This window comes from Cnephaeus nilssonii (assembly GCF_951640355.1).
Source record: "Cnephaeus nilssonii genome assembly, chromosome: 12".
In the NCBI taxonomy this organism is placed as follows: domain Eukaryota; kingdom Metazoa; phylum Chordata; class Mammalia; order Chiroptera; family Vespertilionidae; genus Cnephaeus; species Cnephaeus nilssonii.
In genome coordinates this window covers 39,582,435-39,608,327 of record NC_137083.1, presented here as the reverse complement: position 1 = coordinate 39,608,327, position 25,893 = coordinate 39,582,435, and the positions used below count along the sequence as shown (strand labels likewise).

Below are 25,893 nucleotides of genomic sequence, written 5' to 3'. Positions count from 1 at the left end.
AATCACTTCAATATCCCTGAAATTTTTCCAAATGTATTATGAAAACTAATCAATATGAGTACTAATCAGTGGAGTGTATATAAATTTTTGTACTAGCAAAAGGATCAGAATAAATGCTAATGTAACAGGTGGTGTATTAGAGATCTGAGGTTGAGAAGTGTAACAAATTACCACACAGTGGCTTAAAAACAACACTTTTTTTTTTCTCTCTTATAGTTCTGGAGGTCAGAAGTCTGACATGAGTTTCACTGGGCTAAAATCAAGGTTTGACCAGGGCTGCATTCCTCTCTGGGAGCTCTAAGGGACAATCCATTCCCTTCCTCTTTCCAGCTTCTATAGGCTGCCTGCATTCCTTGGCTCATGTCCATCCACTTCCAAGCCAACAATGTCAGGCCAAACCATTCTCACATTGTCACTTTCTGGTTCTCATCTTTCTGCCTCCCTCTTCCACTAATAATGACCTATGTGATTATACTGGGGCAATCCAGGAATTTCACCTCCCCATCTCAAGGTCAGCTGATAACCTTCCTTCCATCTGCAACCTGAATTCCCCTTTGCCATGTTATCTAACATATTCCCAGATCCTGGAATTAGGTCATGGCTCCCTTTGGCTATAACTGTGATAATCAGACTACTGAGTAAGGATGGGATGCCATATTTAACGACACAGACAGCAATCATCCTTGCAATGAAAACTAAGACTCTGTTGTGTGTTTTTCAATTTGGTATTTTACTTTATCAGTAATTTTCCCTGAATATCCATTCCATTAAACAAATAGGGTTAAACACCTGCTCTGTGCCAGAGCTCATGCCAGTCACTGGGGATAAGCAAAGGCATTGATTAATTCAATACATATTTACTGAGTGCCTGCTACGCACCAGGAACTCTTCTAGGTTATGTAAGCTCCTAAAACAGCTAACATTTTAGTGGGGAAGACTGACAATAAACAAGGAAAATATACAGATGATGATAAGTACTGTGAACCAAAATATAGAAAAAACAGGAATGGGGCATAGCAGAGACTTAAAGTGGTCAAAGAAGGCCTCTTTCTTTCTTTTTTTTTAAAACATATTTTATTGATTTTTTACAGAGAGGAAGGGAGAGGGACAGAGAGCTAGAAACATCGACCAGCTGCCTCCTGCACACCCCCTACCAGTGTGCCCGAAACCAACGTACATGCCCTTGACCGGAATTGAACCTGGGACCTTTCAATCCGCAGACCAACGCTCTATCCACTGAGCCAAACCGGTTTCGGTAAGACCTCTTTCATAAGATGACATTTGAGGAGAGGTCTGAAGTTGAGAAGTGAGCCAGCCATATGCATAAGGTTGAGGAAAAGATTCAGGAGGAGCAGCAGGTGCGGAGTCACAAAAAGCGGGAGCATGCCCAGCATTTCCAGGTAAAGCAATGGGGCCGGGGAGCTGAAGGGGAGTGAGCTGATTAAGGAAGAGAAGCAGGAGATGAGTTAGGGCTGAGGTAAGGAGCTGGCATCTACACAGTCTTACACATTTGGAGGATCTGGTTGGGAGGGGAATGAGATAAAAGGTTCTGAGCAGGGGGAGTGACAACAGAATTACTTTCCTAACGTTCGATTATTAACTTGCCAAAATAAAATCTTCTTGCAGGCCGGCCAGCATGGCTCAGTGGCTGAGCATCCCTCTGGGAACCAGGAGGTCATGGTTCGATTCCCGGTTAAGGTGGCAGGCCCAATCCCCAGTGTGTGGGGTGTCTCTTCCTCCCGGTGTAAAGCTCCCGGGTAGTAATCAAAGTTTCTAAATTTGGGGCCTCAAGCAGGGAAGATCCAAGCCAGGGTTTCGCGGGTCATTGGGAGCCGACAGAGCCCCCTCGGCTCTTTCCGTCCCATCTCCGTTCGCCCATCCCCGCGTCCTCTCGGCCTTTCGGACGGCAAGGGTGGCGGGTAGAAACGCCCACCCCGAAGCAGCAGCAGCCTCCGCGCGACTCGCCCTCGGGCAACAACCCAGAGCCCAAGGCGGGGCGCAGCTGCGCGCGCGCGCTGACGTCACGCTGACGCACACACGCGCCGCCCCCGCCCACCACCCGGCCGCCGGTTTTCCGGCGGGAGCGGGACCGCGTTGCGGAGGAGACGCCGCGGTTGGCTTCGTGAGGCCCGCTGGCCGCGGGGCTGCGCTGTCCCTGGCAGCTGCCGGAATGCCTCACTTGGAAAACGTGGTGCTTTGTCGCGAGTCCCAAGTGTCCACGCTGCAGTCCCTGTTCGGAGAGGTATGGTGCTGTGTTTTCCACGTCCCGCGGGGCAGACGTTTCCGTGGTCTTGCGATGTGTTGTTTCTTTTTAAAAAAAAATTCGTGTGTGGATGGAGGGGTGAATGGACCGTCGGTTGCGTTGGGATAGGGCGTGTTGGACGTCTCCCCCTTTCCTTCACGCGAAAGGACTTGGGTGAGACCCTTCACACCAGACGACTGCACCGGAAGGGCCGGCCGGCGCGACAGGATGTTGGTGCGGGACCCGCTGGTTCCCACGCGACACGCTTTGGAGACGGGGTTCACCCCGAGCAGCCAGTAGCAGTTGCTGCTTATCTTTCCCCAAAACGGAACAGGGTTTTATGCAACAGGAGTGTTTGCAGAGGGTTATTTATTCAGATGGAAGTTCGCGCGTTTCAGGGAGGCGCCACTTGGTGTGAGTCAAGTGTGGCTAGACCACCGAGGGGCCCAGCAGTGCTTCCGGTTTAAGAATGCAGCGGCTTTTCCAGAATTGTGCAAGCCCCGAAGAGCTCTGGGCTGCACTTGTAGGCTGGCAGTGCCGATGCTGCCGGAGAGGAGAGGAGGTTAAGTGCCTGTCTTCTCCGGAGGGACACAGCTCGGGGAGTCCTTTTCATAGGCGGAAGGTAGCAGTCACCCATGCGAGACTTCATCTGTTTTTTATTACGTGCTCACCTTGCGGGGAGGCCTTTTGATTCCTCCGCATTATTTAGACGTATTTCATCAGGCTTGGATTTGATTCCTACCTACGACTTAGACTTGGAATAGATCATACTTGGATCTTACCTGTGAGGAGAGGAGCAGTGAGTGTAGTAGAGTCGTGCTCATGATTTGGGCCCCCTCCCATTTTCTGGTTTGCCTTCTTAAGGCCTTTAAGTACTTTCATCCCACTGGAAATGTTGATGGCATTCTGAGGTGGCCTGTGCAGTTATTCGTGGAGAAGTAGCAACCTTCTTCTAAAGGGGCACGGTAGTGAGGGAAGTAAGAGGACAAGGACTGCATTCTCAGGAGTTTAGTCATAATGCTTTCAGTTTTAGTTAGCCATATTCCTTATCACGGAGACGTTTTCTGGGTTATTCTCTATGCATTCCTTCCCCGGAGTTGATAAACTCCAGATCAGTTCAACCAGAAGTGCTCCTCCTGAAAGAGAAGATTGGCAAAGAGAGATTAGCAGTGTAAGAATGGTGTGGCCGCAGAAAGGATTTTGAGTTTTACTCGTACTGTACATCGTGTTTAACATTGTTAATATTACTTTTCTGCAAGGTGCGGTGCATATGGGACATACGGAAAACTAGTTCATATTTTTGAGCAGGTTTATTTATGTGTTCAGGTACTGTGCCAGATCCTGGCGTATTACAGTTTGTTAGGGGAGGAGGTCTGTGAAGGTGAAAGGTTAAGTAACAGTGCAAGAGTTCAATTTAATTTTAGGGAACAGTAGGAAAGATGTTATGAGGTGGGATATTATTAAGCACCAAATAATGGATGCAGACAAGTTTGGCAGGATTCCAGAAAATGAGAGTTTTAGTGTGTCTTGAAAAAATTTGCTGAAGCTTGAACTTTTCTTTAAAGGTGAAATATAGTATTTGTATAGCAGAGATTCTCACCAAGCATACGTCTAATTATTGGGACAGAATTTTTGAGCCAGTTAATTTACAAGATTGTTAGATACATTATTAAAAAGGGATTAATATATTGAAATATCAATTTTTAATTTATTTTAGAAATTTTTTTCCTGTATAAATCTGATTTCCAATTTGTCTTGCAAAAGGAAATGTATAACTTAGTGGCTAGAATGTAATAAATGTTTTTTATGACTATTGTACTGTTAGATGATGATCATAGAGACTCATGAAAATGGCATCATCCAGTTTTCATGTAATTATTTTTAAAATGTATGTCTTCTCACTAGACTCTTGAACTCCTCCAAAGCAGATTTTGGCTTTAACTGATATTTATATGTTTCAGTACATCATTGTTTTCAACATTTAAAAGGTTTCTAATAAATGTTCATTATATCACTGAAATTATACTTGTAGTATTACTTTTTCTAGGCAGCTGACTCTAATGTCCTGCAGGAGAATCTTGGAAATATTATGTATTTTGAAATGTATGTTATGTAGATTTTATCATATTTTTTAATGAAATTAATACATGTAGGCTGAGGTAAATTTAAGATGCATAACTTGAAAGTATCCTGTAAGTTTTTCTAAGAGAGGACCCTTTGACATTATTCTAACCCTGTGATTACATTCGTTTAGTTTCAAAGCTTTAAAATGTATAATGAAGGTTGCAGCTTATATGGGATTATCCTATACTAGAGGCCCGGTGCATGAAATTCGTGCAGGTGAGGGGAGGGTCCCCTAAGCCCAGCCTGCACCCTCTCCAATCTGGGATCCCTCTCACAATCCAGGACTGCTGGCTCCCAACCACTCGCCTGCCTGCCTGCCTGATAGCCCCTAACCACTTCTGTCTGCCAGCCTGATCACCCCTAACCACTCCCTTGCCAGCCTGATCGATGCCTAACTGCTCCCCTGCCGACCCAATTGCCTCCAACTGCCCTCCCCTGCAGGCCTGGTCCCCCCCAAATGCCCTCCCCTGCAGTCCTGGGTTCCTCCCAACTGCCCTCCCCTGCAGGCCTGGTCGCCCCCAACTGCCCTACGCTGAAGGCCTGGTCTCTCCCAACTGCCCTCCATTGCTGGCCTGATTGCCCACAACTGCCCTTCACTGCTGGCCATCTTGTGGCAGCCATCTTGTGTCCACATGGGGGCGGCCATCTTGTGTGTTGGAGTGATGGTCAATTTGCATATTACCTCTTTATTACATTCTATCTAATAAAAGAGTAATATGCAGATTGACCATCACTCCAACACACAAGATGGCTGCCCCATGTGGTCAAAGATCCTACCCCCATGTGGACACAAGATGGCCAGCAGGGGAGAGCAGTTGGGAGGCGATCAAGCCTGCAGGGGAGAGCAGTTAGGGGTGACCAGGTCGGCAGAGGAGGGAAGTTGGGGGTTACTGGGCCTGCAGGGAAGGGCAGTTGGGGGGGACCAGGCCTGCAGGGAAGGGTCCCAGATTGGAGAGAGGGACACCCCCACCCCCCGTGCACGAATTTCGTGCACCGGGCCTCTAGTAGGATAATAAAGAGGTAATATGCAAATTGACCATCATGCCCTCGCAACCCCGATCCCAAGTGTGGGGCATGCAGGAGGCAGCTAATGGATGTTTTGCTTTCACCTTGACGTGGTCAAAATTATCCTTGAAAAATCTCTTAAATATCCTATAAAATCTCCTTTGAAAATATAAGAGTTTGTATTATATATACAACTAGAGGACCAGTGCATGATTTAATCATGCACATGTAGGCTGTCTGTCCGCTGGTCGGGACCCGGTGTGGCAGGCAGCTCCTAAGTCCCTGGGCCCCTAGGGCGAGGCGGGGCGGGGGCGTGATCCTCCTGCGGCCGGAGCCCAGGCAGGGGTCTTGCCTTTGCCTCCCGCCCAGGAAGGCTGGGGCCGCCGCCTCCTCTGCCTTCCTGGAAACCCACGTCCTCTGCGGACACCGGGACACCGCCACGTGCTCCTGCCACGTGCTCCTGCGGCCCAACTGCCGCCAGACTCCTCCCCCGGGAGCCACGCAGCCCGCCCACCCGCGCAGCCTCCAAACCTCCAAACGCCCGGCTCGCTGCCCCAGAGGCCCGTCTGTGCTGCAACGCGAGCTCAGCGTCCTGCCGGCCCAATCACCACCCCAGCCACCCCGAGTCCCGCCCCCTGTGTCTCCCGCTGGCCCAATCGTGGGCGTAGCGGAGTGATGGTAATTTACATACTACCTTTTTATTATGTAGGATAATATAAAAAGTATGAGTATATATAGTATATAATAAGCCAAATATAATTTTTCAGAAATTTTAATTTCTTAACAGAGAAAGTGCTTAGACTTGAGTGCAAGTAAATTCAAAGTGTGGTGATGACACCACTTTATTCTCACTGCTAAAATAATTTGCATTGAATATTTTATTTTACCACATAAAACTTTCTTGCCAGCTAATAAATGTTTATTTTCTGTTTTGCACGTATAGTCTGATAATCATCTTTTCTTCCCTAGAGACATCATTTCAGCTTCCCATCCATTTTTATTTATGGACATACTGCCAGTGGAAAGACCTATGTCACACAGACTTTGTTAAAAACTTTAGAGGTAAGAGTAAACCCCTACTCTTAATTGATTTGTGCTCACAGTCTTAGAAATGGAAGGGATCTGGGACATTATTTAGTCCAGTTTACCTTTCTCTTAAGGAATATCTATATATATATAAAAGGCTAAGCGACCGTCTGACTGGCTGGTAGGTATGATACGCACTGACCACCACGGGGCAGATGCTCAACACAGGAGTTGATGAGCTGCAGTGACTTGGCAGCAACGGTTCTCGGGTAATGCACCTAGAACCAGAGAAGAGGGAGCCCGATTCCGGGGTGTGTCAATCGAGAACTGCCCTCACAATCTGGGACCCCTTGGGGGGTGTCGGAGAGCCAGCTTCGACCCCATCCCTGCAGGCCGGGCCGAGGGACCCCACCTGCCAGACGGACCCTGCTCATTCTGCAGACGACCTTTGAGCCGCAGCGCCACCCCAGGTGCGGCCGGCTGGGGAGGGACCTCGGGAGGGTGGCTCCAGGGCATGTCCAGCCCCTTCTTGCCCAGTCCCACCCCGCCAGCCACCTTCTAATTAATATCCTTTCAGTGTGCACAAATCTGTGTACTGGGGCACTCGCCATCTGCATAAAACATTTTTAACCAACTTTTGTTTGAATACCTTCAAAGACTAAGCTTCAGAAGGGATTGTTAGATAACTTGAGCCTTGATGTTATTTTTTATTTCTAACTTTCATTGGCTGATAATATTTGGGGAAAAACACATGAAAAATTCTTCAAAAAATATTAAAACCTGTTTCTTTTCCGTTGTTTTTATAATATTGATACTGATAATTCTGAATCTCCACATATACAAAACCTACTATATCTCCTTTACCCTGCCTTTTTCCCCATATTGCCTATTAGAGTGAATGGTCTCAATATTAACATAGTTGTCAAAAAACTTTCTTTATTCCTTACTCATCCTCACTCTTTTAGTAAATCGAACCAGTAAACCTGTTCTATTCATTCTACATTATTAATGTCTTGACTTCATGTACCTTTAATCATAGCCATAACTAAGTTCCATGAGGTCCGAAAGGTTGGTCACCTCTGGTTTAAGGAAACCTTTGGAACAGTGGTCGCCAACCGGTGGTCAGTGGACCACTGGTGGTCCGTGAGGTCCGAAAGGTTGGTGACCGCTGCTCTAGGAGGGTTACTGTGGTTTCTAACTCACATTTTTTTTTTTTTTTAATTTAGGCTCATTCAGCATTAAGGATATTATCTAAAATTCTAAATGTGAGATTTCTACTAAAAATTTTCACATTCAAATGTACTTGGGTTTCCTTATAAGAATTCTGTAGGAGAAAATACAAGTTTGTTTTGAATCCCTGTAGGAAACAAATGGCAAACTTAAATAATTGAGTTTAATAAAGAGACTATTTTACAAAGGTTGAAGAAACGTTAAGGAACCAATAAGGAATGGTGAAGCAGTGATAGCCTTTATCCCTCCCAGACCTGAACTAGCCAGAGAAAGGAGTTGTTACCAGACCCCAGCAAGACCTGTGGCCTTTGATAGGAGGTCGTAGCCACTGTCAAATTGTGGGCCTCTGAGGCGTGGGGCTTGAAATCAAGGGAATAAATATTCAACTTCTCTCTCTTACTCCTCTGCTTCCTTCAGTCTCTTGCTGGTTCTTCCTATTGGCTGAATCCAGTCAGTGCTGGAAAAGAAGAGGGAGTCTGGGCAATGCAGTTTGTAATGTTCAGACTCCTGGGACACAGTAGGTTGGAAGATTATGGGGTATTGGTTCAGAAGGGCAAATGGGAAATATCTAGCAGAGCCAAACTTGTGTATGTGATTTCTTTTCTATTTACACCTTTTTGTTTGTTTTCAGCTCCCACATGTCTTTGTGAATTGTGTTGAATGTTTTACGTTGAGGCTGCTTTTGGAACAAATTTTAAACAGATTGAATTATCTTAGTTCTTCAGAGGATGGATGTTCTACTCAAATAACCTGTGACACATTTAATGACTTTGTTCGCTTGTTTAAACAAGTAACCAAGGCTAAAAGTCTCAAGGATCAGACTGTATATATTGTAAGTATTTAATTCCATTATATCTACCATACATATATCTACTATGTATGTATAGCACATATATGTCATTCTTAAAACTTTATACATGTACGGTATCTCTATATAGTGTATATACTATATATCTCTAAAAAATAAGTACCTTAAAAAAAAAAAAAACAGTCCCAATAGCATTGTCTTCACACTGATCAAAAATTTTATCTTTTTAACATGATCCGTTAGCCAGTTAAACAAGGTTTAGCATGCAGTTAAAGTTCAAGCAATAAAAATTTCACATGATAGCCCGGCCGAGGTGGCTCAGTGATTGAGCGTCGACCTATGAACTAGGAAGTCAGGGTTCAATTCCCGTTCAGGGCACATGCCCAGGTTGCAGGCTCAATCCCCAGTGTGGGGCGTGCAGGAGGCAGCCAGTCAATGATTATCTATCATCAGTGATGTTTCTATCTCTCTCCCACTCCCTTCCTCTCTAAAATAAAAATATATTGGGGAAAAAATCTTTTACATGATGAAATTCAGAATTTTCTGTCTCTTGCTTGGGTCAGAAAAAGCTGTAGTTTTTGCTTTATGGTAGACATTTATCTTTTTATCAAATGGAATAAAAAATGTACCTGAGTGTATTTCTTGGAAACCTAAGAAAATGTCCTTAGAGCATCTTGCATCCTTATCTTTTTTATAGTGTACCTGTAAAATAAACCTTTTTAGCCTTTTGCACTCGGATGTCGAGTGTGACTCGACACGGTTAGCATTAAAATAAAGGAATCGAGAAAACAGCAAGTGAGAGCAAAGGGTTAATGTAGGACAAAATGACTCATTTTCTATTTAGAAATTTGAGTTAAAATATGTTATAAATAGTCAATTTTTTAACTTATTTGACCTATTTAAAATGTCTTCCACAAATGTAAATAGCAAAAATTAAAATTTTTCTTTTCAACGTGGCAAGTTCAATTCTTGAATTGTACATTATTAATCTTTATAATATGTGTCACATAATGGTAAATGTTTTGTAAAGGGCTTTGCAAATTGATTTTGATCCTGCATTTTTTTTTTATAAGGTTCTAGATAAAGCAGAGTATCTAAGAGATATGGAAGCGAATATTTTGCCTGGGTTTCTTAGATTACAAGAATTGGTAAGTAATGTTTGAGATCTTTTTCCTCTATGGCCTAATCAATAGACTATATATGTATGTATATATATATATATATATTAGAGGCCTGGTGCATGAATTTGTGCATGGATGAGGTCTGGTCAGCCTGGCCAGGGGGAGGGGACATGGGCGATTGGACGGCCTGCTTGCTGGTCGAACTCCTGGTTGAGGGGACAATTTGCAGATTAGCCTTTTATTATATAGGATGTACACTGAGTGGCCAGATTATTATGCGTTCAGAGATCATAATAATCTGGCCACTCAGTGTATATAAAAGCCTAAGCGACTAAACGACCGGTCGACCAGTTGCTATGATGTGCACTGACCACCAGGGGGCACATGCTCAGCTGCCCCTAAGTGGTCAGTGCACTCCCACAGCCAACCTCCTGCAGCCGGCCAACCTCCCACGGTCCCTACCCCCCTTCCCCCCCCCCAGCTGGCCAACCTCACGTGGTCCCTCCCTCCAGCTGGCTGGCCTTCCTGATTGGCCCTGATCGGGAGAGGGCTGGCCAGCCAACCTCCTGTGGTCCCTAACCCCAGTGGCCATCCAACCTCCCGTGAGCCCTCTCCCCCCCCCCCCCCCCATCGGCCCCAATCGCCAGCCAGGCCGAGGAACCTCACCTGTGCACGAATTCGTGCACCGGGCTTCTAGTCTTAATATATTAATTTGCTTTTCTCTTTTATGAGTGAAATTAACGTTTTTTTAAAGTTAACCTTTTGCACTCGGATGTCGAGTGTGACTCGACACGGTTAGCATTAGAATAAAGGAATCGAGAAAAAAGCAAGTGAGTGCAAAGGGTTAAAGCAATTTGTGACTTGATAACTTCACTTTCAGCTTTTTATTTCTAATTGTGACTAACACTGTCTTCTAGTAAAAGATTTTAGGTGTTTGCTAGACTAAATGGCAGTGGACTTGACTTTGAACTTCCTGCAAGCATTTTAAAAGTTTCTTTTTATTTCAGTAATTAAAAAAAAATAATTCTATGTCTAGTTTGGATCACCTTGAGTTCAATATCATGGTCACTCAATGTTAGAACTAGCTTTGTATTTTAATTTACAATTGTGTTGGCACTGAATAGTATTAATATTATTCTAAGGGTCATGATCTACGAAAAGAGCAGGCATCTTTTTTCATGTGCATATGTGTCGGGTGAAAGCCAAATATTATTGCAGAAAACAGAGTTTTACAATAGTTTAAGTAAAGAAAATTGGTGAGAAAATTCGTTGTTCACCAATACCAGTTATATAGGAATGCTAAACTCAGAAAAACTTGCTGTTTCCTATTAGAACCATGTTCACAAAATGAGCAAAGATTTAGTTTGAGCAAACAGTATTGTTTATCATATTCAGTTAATGTCAATTTAAATGTTTTTGTTTTTCTAAATTTTTCACTAACTTACACATTTATGTTGATTTTATATTTTTCTTTTTTTTCTGTTTTTATTGATTTCGGAGAGAGGGAGGGAGAGGGAGAGAGGGATAGAAACATCAATGATGAGAGAGAATCATTGATCGGCTGTCTCCTGCACACTCCCTGCTGGGGATCAAGCCCACCACACTGGCATGTGCACTGACGGGGCATCAAACCATGACCTCCTGGTTTGTGCTCAACCATTGAGTTATACCGGCCAGGCTGATTTTATATTTTTCTAAGTGCTTTGAGCATAAATAGTTTATATTTACCTAGTTTTATATCTGTATGATTTAAGTATTAAGTAGCATTATAACGAAAATTAAGTAAATATTTGGGGAGATAGTGCTTAGAGCATTTCCACCTTGAAAAGTTAAATACATTACTCACATTTGAGAAACTGCTAGAAGTACAGAGAAACTTTCTAAATGTCACTGAAATTATTGTGTGCCTAAGGCTAAATCCTAAAATTCACAATTAGTAATAGTATTCTCGGGCCAATATGGAGAGGAAAGGAAGAGATTAAGTATAGTTCTTGGTGGCCTATCCTGGAAGTTTCCTCACATAGTCCAGCCTTTTGCAGTTTGATTTAATTCTTGGCGTTTTACCACTGAGATCAGGGACCCATCCTGTGTGAGCAGATGTCTCCTCCTCTCTTTTGTTCTTTTGTTGTGTTTGCATTCACATCCAATATTTCCCATTGCTTTGGTCTAGGACTCCCTGTCTGGTATCCAGAGTGCATTCCTGCTGTCCTCTTGCTTTTCCAGTATAGCTTACCCCATTTTCCCCCTCATGTTCAGTAATGGTGATTATGCTTCCCTTCACAGCAGTTAGGCCTTTCAATTTTGTTTTAGTTTTAATTATATAAACTGAAGAAAATGAAAAGATGCACAGTAATAGTTATCTATCAGAAAAGAGAATCGCTGTTTGACATTTCTGAAAACATGCTTGTTTTTTTTAAAAAAATGTATTTCATTTCAGAGAAATATAGCAAAAGCATTTCCCAGTTTTTATATTAAATATTTGAGTAAAATGAATGGATATTGTATATTGAAGTACTTTCAGATAAACAGATGAGAACATTACCAAGTTAAAATCCTTTCAGACTGACAAATACAATTTTTTAATCTCAATATTTTTAACTGATTTTATAAAATGCTTTTGAATAATCATTTTAAAGCAAAAACAACTCAATGCTTTGAATCAAGATTGTGTTTAGAGCATACTTTTTTTATCCCTATAGAAATAAATTCAAGGATTCTTAAAAATTAATGAGTTTATAAGATAAAAATAGCATTTGAAAGTAAAAATGTTTTTCTTTCATAAAGATGCTAAATTTTTGTAGCATTATTAATTTATTGAACTTACCTGCTTTTGTTAGCCAAAATAATTTTTTCTAAACAATGAAAATTGGAATATAAGATTATATATAATATAGGAATCAAGCCTTAGCCAATTTGGCTCAGTGGATAGTGTGTCAGTGGAAGTGTCCTGGGTTCGATTCTGATCAAGGGTAGATACTTCTGTTGCAGGCTTTTTACCCAGCCCTGGTCAGGGCATGTGCGGGAGGCAACCAATCCATGTGTTTCTCTCACATAGATGTTTTTCTCACTCTGACTCTTCCCCTTTCCATTCTCTCTAAAAGTCAATGGGAAAATATCCTCAGGTAAGAATTAACGGGGGAGGAGGGAATATAGGAATCAATAAAAAGTAAATCACTATCAAAGTATAGTATAATTTGTGAGATAGTGTGCTAAGGATAGTTATAGAACAAAACAGCTTTCACTTTTGTTTTAGTTTTAATTATGGAAACTGAAGAAAATTAAAAGATGCACAGTAATCTCGACTCTACCAGAAAAGAGAATTGCTGTTGAAGCTGCTTGTCAACTTGGGAAATGTCAAAAAGAATATGGGGGCCGAAACCGGTTTGGCTCTGTGGATAGAGCGTCGGTCTGCGGACTGAAGGGTCCCGGGTTTGATTCCGGTCAAGGGCATGTACATTGGTTGTGGGCACATCCCCCGTAGGGGGTGTGCAGGAGGCAGCTGGTCGATGTTTCTCTCTAATTGATGTTTCTAGCTTTCTATCCCTCTCCCTTCCTCTCTGTAAAAAATCAATAAAATATATTTTAAAAAAATATGGGGTAAATTAAAATTTGTGTTGAGAATGCAGAGGTATCTACAGATAAATTCTAACTAGCATGCGTAAGACATTTGTGGCCACTTTGTAGAAGGATAACATACACAGTGGGCTGTTCACTTAATGTTCTTTTTGTATACTAATTATAATTTCTAAATATACTTCAAAAGATATCTGTTTACTTAACAGTGGTGTTTTAGATCATAGTTGTTTGTGTTTTTAATGTATATGCAAAGTCAATTTTACTTAATTTGTGTGAAAATATCCTTTAAAACAACTTTTAAGTTTTTCTAACAATAATATGTGGTTACATAATATGACTTAATCTGTTTTTCTTCAACTCATATTTCTTTTTTCTAGATTACTGTAGCCATTTTAATGATGAGAGATGTTAAGTTTTGCCTTTTTTGATTGTTTATTAATTGAAAGCTAATGATTTCTTTGAAAATTCCCATAAAAAGGTTTTGTCTTAACTATTTATGCAAATATTTCTTAATTTCTATAAAATAAGTCCTAGCATTCATGGGTAACTGAAATGCTGATTAACCTAAAAGTTTTATGGAAATTCCCAAGTAATTATGTATGAAAATTTGCAAGTAGATGAACTCCTTGATTAGGTTTTCTAAATATGGTGTGTTAATATGCAAATAATTTGTTACATGTTGGAACTTTGCTCGATTTGAAAGAAAGATTCAAGTGGAATTTCTCTGATTAAGATTTTTAAATGCAAAGTTAATTTTATTACTTTTTTCTTTTACAGACTGATAGAAATGTGACTGTTATCTTTCTCAGTGAAATTATTTGGGAAAAATTCCGTCCAAATACTGGATGCTTTGAACCATTTGTCTTGTATTTCCCTGATTATAGCATAGGTAAATTTTAAAACATTGTTTTGACAAGTGATACTCAGTAAAATAGTCTGTGGAAGATTAAGCTAGCATGTTTAAATGGGAATACTCTCATGTCTTAATCTGTTAAAGTTTACATCCAATCTCAAAATATTGCTTGTCTTTCTGCATTTATAGAGGTTTTATTTTGGAACTCTGAGGAGTTATTCTTGTGTAATTACTAATATTTTTTGAATAAGCACTTCTCACATATTTGTGCTAATGGTTTGTTTTTACATTTTTTAGCTAGTACATTAAGATGTATATATTGCCCTCGCAGGTTTGGCTCAGTGGATAGAGTGTCATTTCGTGGACTGAAGGGCCCCAGGTTTGATTCAAGGGCATGTACCTTGGTTGCAGGCTCGAATCCTGGCCCTGGTCAGGGCATGTGCGGGAGGCAACCAATCAATGTATTGCTCTCACATTGATGTTTCTCTCTCTCTGCCTCTACCCGTCCCTTCCACTCTCTCTAAATATCAATGGAAAAACCATCCTCGGGTGAGAATTAACAACAACAAAACAGATGTATCTATTGCATTTGTAGCACCCATACAGGAATCTGGTAAATAAAGATTTCAATACAATTTTAATGTGCTTTGCCAACCTAGTCTGATTCTTGTATGGGTGTTACAAATGAATATATACATCTGTTTTGTTGTTAATTCTCACCCGAGCAAAGCACATTAAAATTGTATTGAAATCTTTATTTACCATGAAGCTGGCTTAAGTACTATGTGAGATGTATTTTTAATTTTGTAAACCTCATTTTTATTACTGTAACTCTTAGAGTTCCAATTACTAGCCCTTGTATTTATTTACTTTTGGTTTAGCTTTAATCTTAAACTTCATAGATCCTGATGGTTTTATCTTTGGAAGAAAATAAAAGCTTTTTGTATTCTTGAATAGTTTTACAGATTAATACTGTGATGTCACTATACAGACACAATATTTCTGATTCTAAGATTGTAACTGTGAAGCATAAGGTGGTTAGCAGGCTCTGAAAAAATAGCATTCCTTGACCTTGGCCTCATCAACACTATCCTTCTGAACTAATCAGCTGTAAATATTCATTGTTAAAATCAACACATTTTTGCTTATTTTCACAAGAACAGCAATAAAAAACAACAGCAACAAAAAACCACCTCCTGTGTTAACTAATTAACTGAGATTTTTTTTTAAATTTTTTTTTAAAGAAACCCAAAATAGGCTGGTTGGCTCTGTGGTTGAGAGTTGACCTATGAACCAGGAGGTCACGGTTCAATTGTGGGTATGATCCCCAGTGTGGGGCATGCAGGAGGCAGCCAATCAATGATTCTCTGTAATCATTGATGTTTCTCTCTCCCCCTCACCTTCCTTTCTGAAACCAATAAAAATATATTTTTTAAAAGAACCCTAAAATAGATGCAAGGAGCCCTTATATTCAATAGGTTATCTTTCATGAAAATCACAAAATGAGAAACGGATAGGAAGAAAAGAATAAATCAAAGGATTTAATTAAAAAGTTTTCTTTGTAGCTATGTCATCACTGAAGTTAAATTTTTTCATGACCCATTTTAGCCTTCAGTATTGAAAAATTATTTAGAAATTTAAGATTATAAAAAAATCCTGATTTTCTACATCATAGTAAAGTTGGATTAAAGTATGGTATAATGAATTATAGAATTTAATTAAAATTTTAAAACATGAAAAGATACAAAGTAGCATAGATGGAGAGAATTTAAGGACATAATTAAATAACTAAAGTGATCTTGACAATTTTAGAGTGTGAGATAACAGATTTTTTAAAATAGATAAAAACTAGAGCTAAATTTAATCTGATTATTAAATTCAAGTGCCTTTTACCAGTACATTGAATTTTTTTTAAGCAAAAATACCATAATCACACAAAAAGGCTTTCAGAAAGGAAGCATTAATTGATGTCAAATTGGAGTTAGAATAAGTAAGCATGGAACCAGGGCAGGAAGATAATCTTAGTGGCTACATCCTCTATGATTTGATACATATGTCATCTTTAGGAATATGATGTCTGATACTGAGGGCACCCTCTCCACTTGTCAGTGACACTGGGTCACAATTTGGAATTCTTGTTTTCTGGTCTCTGCCACATGAAGATTATTCAGCTTTTTTGAAATGCATTTTATCTTTTCTTCAGGTAGATTATAATGCAGTTGATCAGGTTTTTGGTTTAGTTATGGTATCAGTCAGCATAAGTTATGCTTTAATACAATCTGCGAATCTCAGTGACATAATTTTCTCACCACCTTTATGCTATTGTCCTACATTTTTCTTCTTTATTATAATCCCCATAATACTTTATTTTTTGGGCTTCAAAGAAATAAAAAGACAAGGAAAAATGTCTTGTTTATTCTACTTGAGATTTGTTGAGCTTCTTGGATATATAAATGTGTAGTTCATCAATTTAGGAAAATTTTCAGCCATTATTTCTTAAAATATTTAGCCATTCTTCCTTTTTTCTGGGACTGCACTATATGTATCTTAGATCACTTGATATTGTCCAACTGAATTTTTTATCCTCACTGGAGGATATTTTTTCATTGATTTTTATTTATTTATTTTTATTTTTTACTTTATTTATTACTAGTCCTCATCCGAGGATATTTTTCCATTGATTTTTAGGGAAAGTGTAAGAGAGAGGGAAAGACAGAGAAACATTGATGTGAGGGAAATACATCGACTGGTTGCCTCCTGCATGCGCCCCGACCAGGGCCTGGGCCAGGGAGGAGCCTGCAACTGAGGTACGTGCCCTTGACTGGAATTAAACCTGGGACCCTTTGGTCCACAGGCTGACACTCTATCCGCTGAGCCAAACTGGCTAGGGCTTTCATTGACTTTTAGAGCGAGTGAAAGGAAGGGAGTAAGGGGAGAGCAAGAGAGAGGAGAGAGAGAAAGAAAAACATCATTGTGAGAGAGAGACATTGATTGGTTGCCTTCTGTACATGCCCAGACCCGGTTGGGTATTCAGCCTGCAGCCCAGGTACGTGCCCTTGACAGAGAATTGAACTGCGACCCTCTAGTGTGCAGGCCCACGCTCCAACCACTTAGCAATACTGGCCAGGGTCCAACTGAATTTCTATGTTTTTAAATTTTAAATATTTTTTCTCTGTGTTTTATTTGGGATAGTTTTTGTTTCTGTGTCTTTAAAAGTTCACTGATCTTTTTTTTCCTGTGTCAAATCTGCAGTTAATCCCATCCATTCTTTTCATACTTCATTATGCTTTTGTTTTCCTTTATATCCTTGAGCATATGAGCATGTTTATAATAGTTGTTTGCATGCCCTTGTCTACTAATTCTATTACCTCATTTATTTTGGGTTTGTTTCTCTTGACTAATTTTTCTCTATTATGGGTATTCATTATGCTTCTTCATGTGTTTAGGAATTTTTGATTGATACTGTGTTTTTTATTATTGCATGTTGGACTTTTTTCTGGTAAGCATTTAAACTTGAAGCTATCTATATTTGATGCTTTTAAGGCCATTTTAAAGCTTTTTTGGAGATAGGATCTTGAGTAGCCTTTATTCCACTGCTAATTTTAGCTCCATTTTTAAGGTATAGCTCTTCTGGGATCTCTGCTAAATACTCCATGTATTCAGTAGAGTTTCTCCATTCTATAGGTGGTAACATGAATGATTCACATGTGTGAACTCTGGGAACTCCTTGACTTACAGCTCTCCAATAATTGTTTTCCCCCAGAAGTTGTTCTTACTTGTCCTTAGGGAATATTACTCTGTTCATATACAGATTGGTATTCATCCAAGACTCAAGGGGAACCCCTGTGCAGATTTCTGGAGCTCTTTCTTACATAGCTCTCTTATGTACTCTGCCCTGCAAATGCCCTACCTTAGCTCCCTCTTCTCTCTGTCTCTAACTCAGTGAGATGAATGGACTTCTTTTGAAACTCAAAAATTACCTCTAGCTAGAAAGACAGGCTGATGATAGGACTCATTTGTTTCCCTTTTCTCAGGTATCACAGCCCTATAGTGCCTATTATATGATGTCTAATAATAGTTGTTTTCTATATTTTGTCTAGGTTTTAGTTAATTTATTACAGTGTAGTATTTCTGAATCCTCTTACTTTCTCATGACTGGGAGCAGAAGTTCCTCTTGAGTTGCTCTTGAGTATTAGTTCATACTTTGATAGCAAAATTTTAGGGCACTAGAAGACCAGTCAAATGGTTTTTCATTCCCTTTATTTACTACCTCTTAGTGCACAGTTTTTAGCATCCTGTGGAGATGAAATATTTTTTAATAAGTTTTACTAGTCTTGGTCTTTTGAGCTGGCATGGCTTACTTAGAGTTGTACTTTGGAATTTTGTCTGTAGTCTATAACTGAGCAGCTGGTTTACTTTTACAGCAACACAGTAAGAATTCTAATTCTTTTAAGACTTTCATCAGGACTGAAATGGGCCAGTCGTAACATCTAATCAACTTTCACATGTGGCACTGAGAGTCACCAGTAAGGGATATTAGATTGAGATGTTCAATAAATGCTCAGGAGTACAGTCTGAGCCCCTACTGAGCTGGAGACTTAATTGTTTTCCAAATTTCCTTATCCATATACTTATAGTCTTTTTTGCCTATGTATGTTCATCTATCTGACAATTTATCCTTTCCTTCCTGCCTTCCTTCCCTCTCCTTCCATCTATCTAGTTATTTGGTGACTTTCATATAAAAATATCTTTATCTCCAAGTTTACACCTTTGGACATTTTCTGTGTATCAAATATTTTCTAATGCATAGTTTTAAAAAAAGCTTAGTGACATTAGATTTAAATTTTGCTATTAGAATATAAAAATACATAGACTCTAAAGTCAAGTTTTGGCTTTTGTGTTTTTTTGTGTTTTTTTGGTAGTTGTGACATAAAAATGCAAGTCAAGTAACCGTCTTCCATCTGGAACCTGTTCATGATAATATTCTAAGCCTAAAACTAGACTTTGAAAAAAAAAATCTTTTTGGATCAACTGCCCTGTTTAAAAGATCCCCTGGATATAGATATTTCTAAATTTCTGTTTATGAATAGCTGTTGATAATCCACATAAATTGTTTAATCTCATACCTGTATCTAACTTATTGTGAGGAACAAGAGAATATGAGAGTTCTGAGAGCTGTTGTTAAATGTCATAGTAGCTATGGTAAAAATGCTCATTTAATCAGAATGTTAAATAAGGAAATTGACATGATCAGAACATCCTAAAAGAGTTTTTACTTGTAAGTATTGCAAAAGTCTTGAGCCCTGTGGAACTCTTTAAAGTATAAGTCATATTCAAAAGGCTCTTAACTGAGAAGTGTAAAGAAACCATTGCATCAAGAAGTCAGAGGGAATTGCAGTAAGGAATTGATTCATTACTGTAATTGGGAAATTTTGAATAATAGGTGGTTGTTTCTCTATAACTGTTTCTACAATATGATATTTGTAGCAAGATTAAATATGAATTTAGGACTCTAAATATATGATATTGTATAAAGACTTTAAGATAGAAGAGAAATAGAGTAAAGATACCAAGATTGTAGGAAGAAAACATTTTTTCAAAAAGGGAATGACAAAGTATGATTATTTTTATTACAATATTTATAAATTCTTTTAATTTATAAAAACTGAGCATTTTCCAGTTTGGTGGTAGCAGCCCTAGTTTATGTAGTGCCCCCCCCCCCCCTTTTAAATATATATTTTATTGATTTTTTACAGAGAGGAACGGAGAGGGATAGAGAATTAGAAACATAGATGAGAGAGAAACATCAATCACCTGCCTCCTGCACACCTCCCACTGGGGATGTGCCTGCAACCAAGGTACATGCCCTTGACCGGAATTAAACCTGGGACCCTTCAGTCTGCAGGCTGATGCTCTATCCACTGAGCCAAACCGGTTAGGGCTGTAGTGCCCCTTTTTGTTTTTACAAGTTGATATACTTAATAGGCAGAAAAAGAAAATAGAATCTATGCTATTTTTGGTCTCTGATAATGATTTTGCCAGTAATAAGGATCTTGAAATTTTCTTTAGATTTCATTGTTTAATATTTGTGTTAAGCAACATTTAATTTTTTTAGAACATTAGATTTATAATTGTTTTTACCTCAGTTTCAACTTTTGTATTACTTTTTAAATCTTATAATAGTTTTATTCTTTAATTATTGCTATTTTAAACCTTTGTTATAAAATGCTGGAAGATATAGGGTGCTGTATTAATCATTCTACGTTCATTTGTGTCCTGGGAACAGGGAACCTTCAAAAGATCCTGTCCCACGATCATCCTCCAGAGTATTCAGCTGATTTCTATGCTGCTTACATTAATATTCTTCTTGGAGTTTTCTACACTGTCTGCCGGGATTTGAAAGAGCTCAGACATCTGGTGAGTGAGCATTCTGCTTAAAAAAAAGTATGCCTTTTAATATTTTTCCATGTAGAAGTAATGTGGGATAGGTTGGAAGCTGATAATTTATTATGGAAATTTTGATTTGGCCCTTTGAGGCTAATACACCATAAAATGGAAGAAATCTGTGGATTAGTACAAATTTTGAACCGATTAGAAAACTTTCATTTACCTTTACTTAGGTCTTTTCACTTGGCCTTGGGAGTGTTTTTCCCCCTTCCTTCTTTTTCTTTTTCTTTTTTAAAATTTATTTTAAAAATATTTTTTATTGATTTTAGAGAAGAAAAGAGAGAGAGAGAGAGAGGAATAGAGAGAGAGCGAAACATCAATGATAAGAGAGAATCATTGATGGGCTGCCCCCTGCACACCCCACACTGGGGATTGAGCCTACAACCCAGGCATGTGCCCTTGACCGGAGTCGAACCTGGGACCCTTCAGTCCACAGGCCAACACTCTATCCACTGAGCCAAACCGGCTAGGGCTCTTTTTTTTTTTTTAATTGTAGAAAATTTAGAGCTCTGTTAAAATAAAAATGAAGAGTCACAGAATGGATTAAAAACTTAACAAACACTTAAAAAAACTTTTTTTTAAATTGATTTCAGAGAGGAAGGGAGAGGGAGAGACAGATAGGAACATCAGTGATGAGAGAGAATCATTGATTGGCTGCCTCCTGCAAGCCCCTACTGAGGATTGAGCCCGCAACCCAGGCATGTGCTCTGACAGGGAATTGAACCGTGACTTTCTGGTTCATAGGTCTACACTCAACCACTGAGCCACGCCAGCCAGGCGAATAAATATTCGTTTAAAATACAAATAATTTCTGAGAGGATCATTGATAATTGGTGAATTATTTTAATAAAGTAGCATAACTGCTTTTTATAGCCAGGACCCAGCATTTCCTGGGGTTTTGATTTTATTTTTTAGCATGGGGCTAGGTAGATGGCCCCCTGGACGTTGAAGAGTGGGTATTAGGCAGCAGGGCAGAGAAGGATCTGGCACAGAAAAGCTGCAGAAAGTACAGGAAGACTTTTGATGCCTCACTCATAACTTTGCTCTCTCACATGCAACAGTCCAACTCAAGGTAATCTCTGACTACTTCAAATGGTATCACGACATTCTTAGATTCCAAATTTTTTCATCTATTTTTAAACTATTTTTTGATGAGGAAGAGATTGTTCTGAAATGGTTGCAAATCTGTCCTTCAGCTATAAGTGGATTCATAAAGACGGTATATAATAATGTGTTTCGGTACATAGTAGTTATTTTTGCTTATTTGCCATGTGATTGTATAATAGGAAAAAAATGGTCCCTGAGAACTAAAATGAAAAAGATTGTAACATTTTGTGAATAAAGAACCATGGTGTCTGGCTCGATAGCATATGCTCACAAGCATTATACTATATTGCTTCTTAAATAGGATCCAGCCTTGATTGAGTACTTCCTGTGTGCCCGACACTGTAATCAACTTTTTTACCATTATTAGTTCAATTAATTCTTACAACAACCCTATGAAGGAAGGTACTGTCATGAATCCTCATTTTACAGATGAAGAAACTTCTTCCTTTGCCAGCTCTGTGATCTTGACCAAATTACCTAACCTTTTTGAACATGAGTTTTCTCTTATTAAGTATATATAATACCTACTTCAAAGGAATTTTGTGAAATAAAAAGAAAGGAATACATATAAAATGCCTGATAACCTGTTGGGGATCCATTGATTTTAGTTTGCTTTCTTCTGCTGAGCAAAAGTCTGTGGGCTTAAAAATAGATTGAGATCTGCAAGAACATAAACCAGAGCCCAAGTATGGAAACTGCTAATACTTGCTGTAGGTTTGTATCAGAGATTGAAGTCATATGAAGTCTGAGGCAGAAGAGCTGTCATCCTATTGACTGTCAGAGTTAATCTGACAGATAGCTGGGTGAATGGGTGTCCTTCACCAATCTTTTATATTCTTACTAGAGGCCCAGTGCATGAAATTCATGCATGGGTAGGTTCCTAGCGGCTGCTGGCTGCCAGCTGGGGCCTTCCTTCATTCTGTGCTGCCCCCTGGTGGTCAGTACACATTATAGTGAGTGATCGAACCCCTGGGCGATCAAACTCCCGAGGGGACACTTTGCATATTAGGCTTTTATATAGATAGATAGATACTGATTGCTTTATGGATGAGGATGACTTTGTCACAGATAAGAGCTGTTCTTTGGTTATGGGTACTTAAGGGAGATGTGGAGTGTTTAATTAGGACAAATAATCTAGTTAGCTTTGTATTTATTTTATTTTTTCTTAGCTTTCTTACACTATACCTAAAGAAAAGCACAGAAACCATGAATATGTATCCCAATGAATTATCACAAAGTGAGAACACTTCTGTAAATATAATCCAGGTCAAACAGTAGAAAATTACCAGCATCTCAGGAGCCTACTTGAAGTAATCTTTCCTCCTGAAGTAATCACTATTCTTCTAATTTCAAAGATTAGGTTTGTTTGTTTTTGAACTTTCTTTAAATGAAAACATACAGCATGTGTTCTTCTTTTTTTTAAATCTATGTACTTTTGCCCAACATTTTATTTGGTATATTCATCTATGTTAAATGTAGCTCTAGCATATTCTTAAAAGTTACATAGTCTTTAGACATGGAATAAGCAGAAAGTGGTGTTTAAGACAGTTTTTACAGGGTGCTTTTACTTACGGCCTTGGATAATTAAGAATTCTTTTTGTATCACAGCTACATTCATTGGTACTGACATGCTAATAGTTCTGATTATTTTTTTATGTATGGTATTTACAAGAAGGTGAGAGTATTGGATGTTTTTAAATTTTATTTTAAAATTTGGAAGCAATTTTAATTTATAGAAAAATTGCAAATATAGTGAAAAGAACTTTTACTCTTTTTCTCCCAAACACTTGAGAATAAGTTTGTGACTTGATCACCCTGAATCTTAGTGGGCAATTTCTACAAAGACATTCTTTTACAAAACCACAGTACAACCATCAAAATTAGAAAATTGATTAATTGCTACAGTCTGATACTCAGACCCTATTCAAGATTGGCCGGTTATTCCAATAATGTACTTCAGAGCAAAAGAATCCAGTTCAGAATCACATATTGCAATTAGTTGTCATTGCTCTTGAACTTTCATCTGGAACAGTTTCTCTTTGACTTTCATGATCTTAAGACCTTTGAAGATTGTAGGCTATTTGTTCGATTTGTATAATGTTTCTTCATGAATAGATTTAGGTTGAGTATCTGACAGAAATATCACAGAAATGATGCAGTCTTCTCATTGCATCCTGTCAGGTTACAAGATTTGACTTAATCTCATTACTGATCATGTTCACTTTGATTGTTTGATTAAGGTGGTGTTTTCTTGGTAATTAATGTGTATTTTTTGTGGAGGTACTTTGAATCCTTGTAAATATCTTATTCCTCATCTGAATTTCAACTTATTTATTTTTTTCATATCATTCTGGCTTCAGGATATCCTAACACAGCAATATCAAGGTGGTTCTCATCTAATGATATGAGTCCTTTAAAAGGGCGAGTTTTCCCTGCCTGATTTAAGAAATGGAAATCAGATATTTAAAGCATACTTTAACTTTTCTGTAAAATGGAGATAATAATGTCTACTTCATAACATCATTTGAAGGATTGAATAAGTTAATGCACATAGAGCACTTAGAATAGTAAGATCTGGCACAGAGTAAGGCCTCATTGCTTGATGAAAATTTCTATAAATTAATGTAACTGTTCTCAGTTCTGATCTTTGTTCTGCTAATGTTTTTAAAATAAAATGTAGGTATTCTAAAAAAGGCAAAACAGTTTAGAAATTACTTGTACTTGGCCATGTTTTTATACTTATACTTCATTGTATGTATTAGTTTTCTATTGCTGCAAAATAAATTACCACCGATTTAGTGGATAAAACAACACAACTTTATTATCTCATAGTTCTGTAGGTCAGAAATCCAGACACTGTGTTGCTGGCTTCTGTGCTGAGGATATCACAAGGCTAAATTAAAGTTCTGGTTGAACTAAATTCTCATCTTGAGGCTCTGGGGAAAAACCACTTCCTAGCTCTTTCAGGTTGTTGATAGAATTGAGTTCCTCTTGGTTGTAACAGTGAGGTCCCAAGTTTCCTTGTTTGTCTCTCTCAGGCCTCCTAGAGCCCACCCACATTCTTTTCGACTTGGCCCTCCTCTCCATCTACCAGCCAGCAAGGGCATGTTGAATCCTTTTATACCGAATCTCTGACTTCTGTGACCAGCCAGAGGAAACTTTGCTTTCAAAGGGCTCATGTGATAGATCAGACTTATCTGATCATCTCCTTATTTTAACTCTCCCATAAATAGTATAGTTTTTAGGGAATTAATTGTATCTACAAAATCTCTTCACAGCAGTGCCTAAATTAGTGTTTCATTGAATAACAGAGGTATGTGTACACTAGCGGCCAGGAGTCTTGGGGTGTATCTTACAATTCTGCTTACTATAATATACATGTATCAGGTTATTTTCTAACAAATTATTTCAAATGCAACAGTGAAGTCTTTCTGAAAATCTCACTGAGAAGTTGGAAAAGCTCCCCAAATTGCTTATCCTATTTTGTGGCAACCTACTCAGTATTCATCATAGATTGTTTTATTTCTTAAAGTAATGCAAGTTTTTCTTTGCAATATAAGGGAAATACAGGTATACAGGTTGGGTTTCAGATCACCATAATTAAGTATTGCAATAAAGCAAGTATCATGATAAGGCAAGTTGTAACTTTTTTGCTGGTAGAGGGTCTTACCTTCAATTTGTAAAAAACACAACACCTGTGAAGTACAATAAAACTAGGGATTTGTATATTCTTTGTTTCACCAGAATCAGGCTTTGGTAACACGGCATCCTTATTGGTTTGGAAGTAAATTCCCAGAATATCTGAGATCCACAATCATAAATTCAGGCAGTAGAATCTGTGTGCCTGTAGGCAAATTCTATTTTGCTTCTCTTCCTTCAGCTGACAAATGGGCATAATGAAAGTTTAGTTGTCAGGAATGAGGTAACAGATGGGCATAATTAGCTGTTGATAATTACGCTCCTTCTGTTATTATAGGAATACTAGTGTTCCCTGAGAAGTTGGTCATTTTTAATAAAGTAGTGCCTCTCCTCCCCTCCCTTTACATTGATAAGATTAGTTAAGAGTAAATTATATACTTAAATGGTTATGAATAACGGGCAGTTATATGGGAGAATGTACAAGGGTTGTGAAAATTTATAATATAAAAAAAATCATCTAAAATTATTTCTGCTTGGGCTTTGGAATTATTTTTTTGATTTTGTTAGTAGCTTTTATACGTATTTTTACTCTCTGGGTAGTTTAAAATACCAGTGGGCTTGAATTTAGATTTGTTGTGCATAACCCCAATACAATCCTACCTAATAAAAGAGTAATATGCAAATTGACCGTACCTTCACTACGCCCACCAGCCAA

The 25,893-nt window shown here is 38.8% G+C and overlaps 1 protein-coding gene across 2 annotated transcripts in view; it reads left to right on the top strand.

The window, feature by feature from the left end:
• Nucleotides 1-2,054: 2,054 nt before the first annotated feature.
• ORC5 (origin recognition complex subunit 5) overlaps nucleotides 2,055-25,893 on the top strand; it is a 245,706-nt gene continuing 221,867 nt past the window's right edge. For both annotated transcript variants that reach the window (XR_013814283.1, XM_079785898.1), the window contains exons 1-6: nucleotides 2,055-2,242; nucleotides 6,341-6,433; nucleotides 8,259-8,459; nucleotides 9,509-9,583; nucleotides 13,910-14,021; nucleotides 20,272-20,402. Coding sequence is in view for 1 of the 2 variants with exons in the window: in XM_079785898.1 (XP_079642024.1) it covers nucleotides 2,171-2,242; nucleotides 6,341-6,433; nucleotides 8,259-8,459; nucleotides 9,509-9,583; nucleotides 13,910-14,021; nucleotides 20,272-20,402 (684 nt within the window). In the remaining variant the exon portion in view is untranslated. The remainder of the gene's footprint in view (nucleotides 2,243-6,340; nucleotides 6,434-8,258; nucleotides 8,460-9,508; nucleotides 9,584-13,909; nucleotides 14,022-20,271; nucleotides 20,403-25,893) is intronic.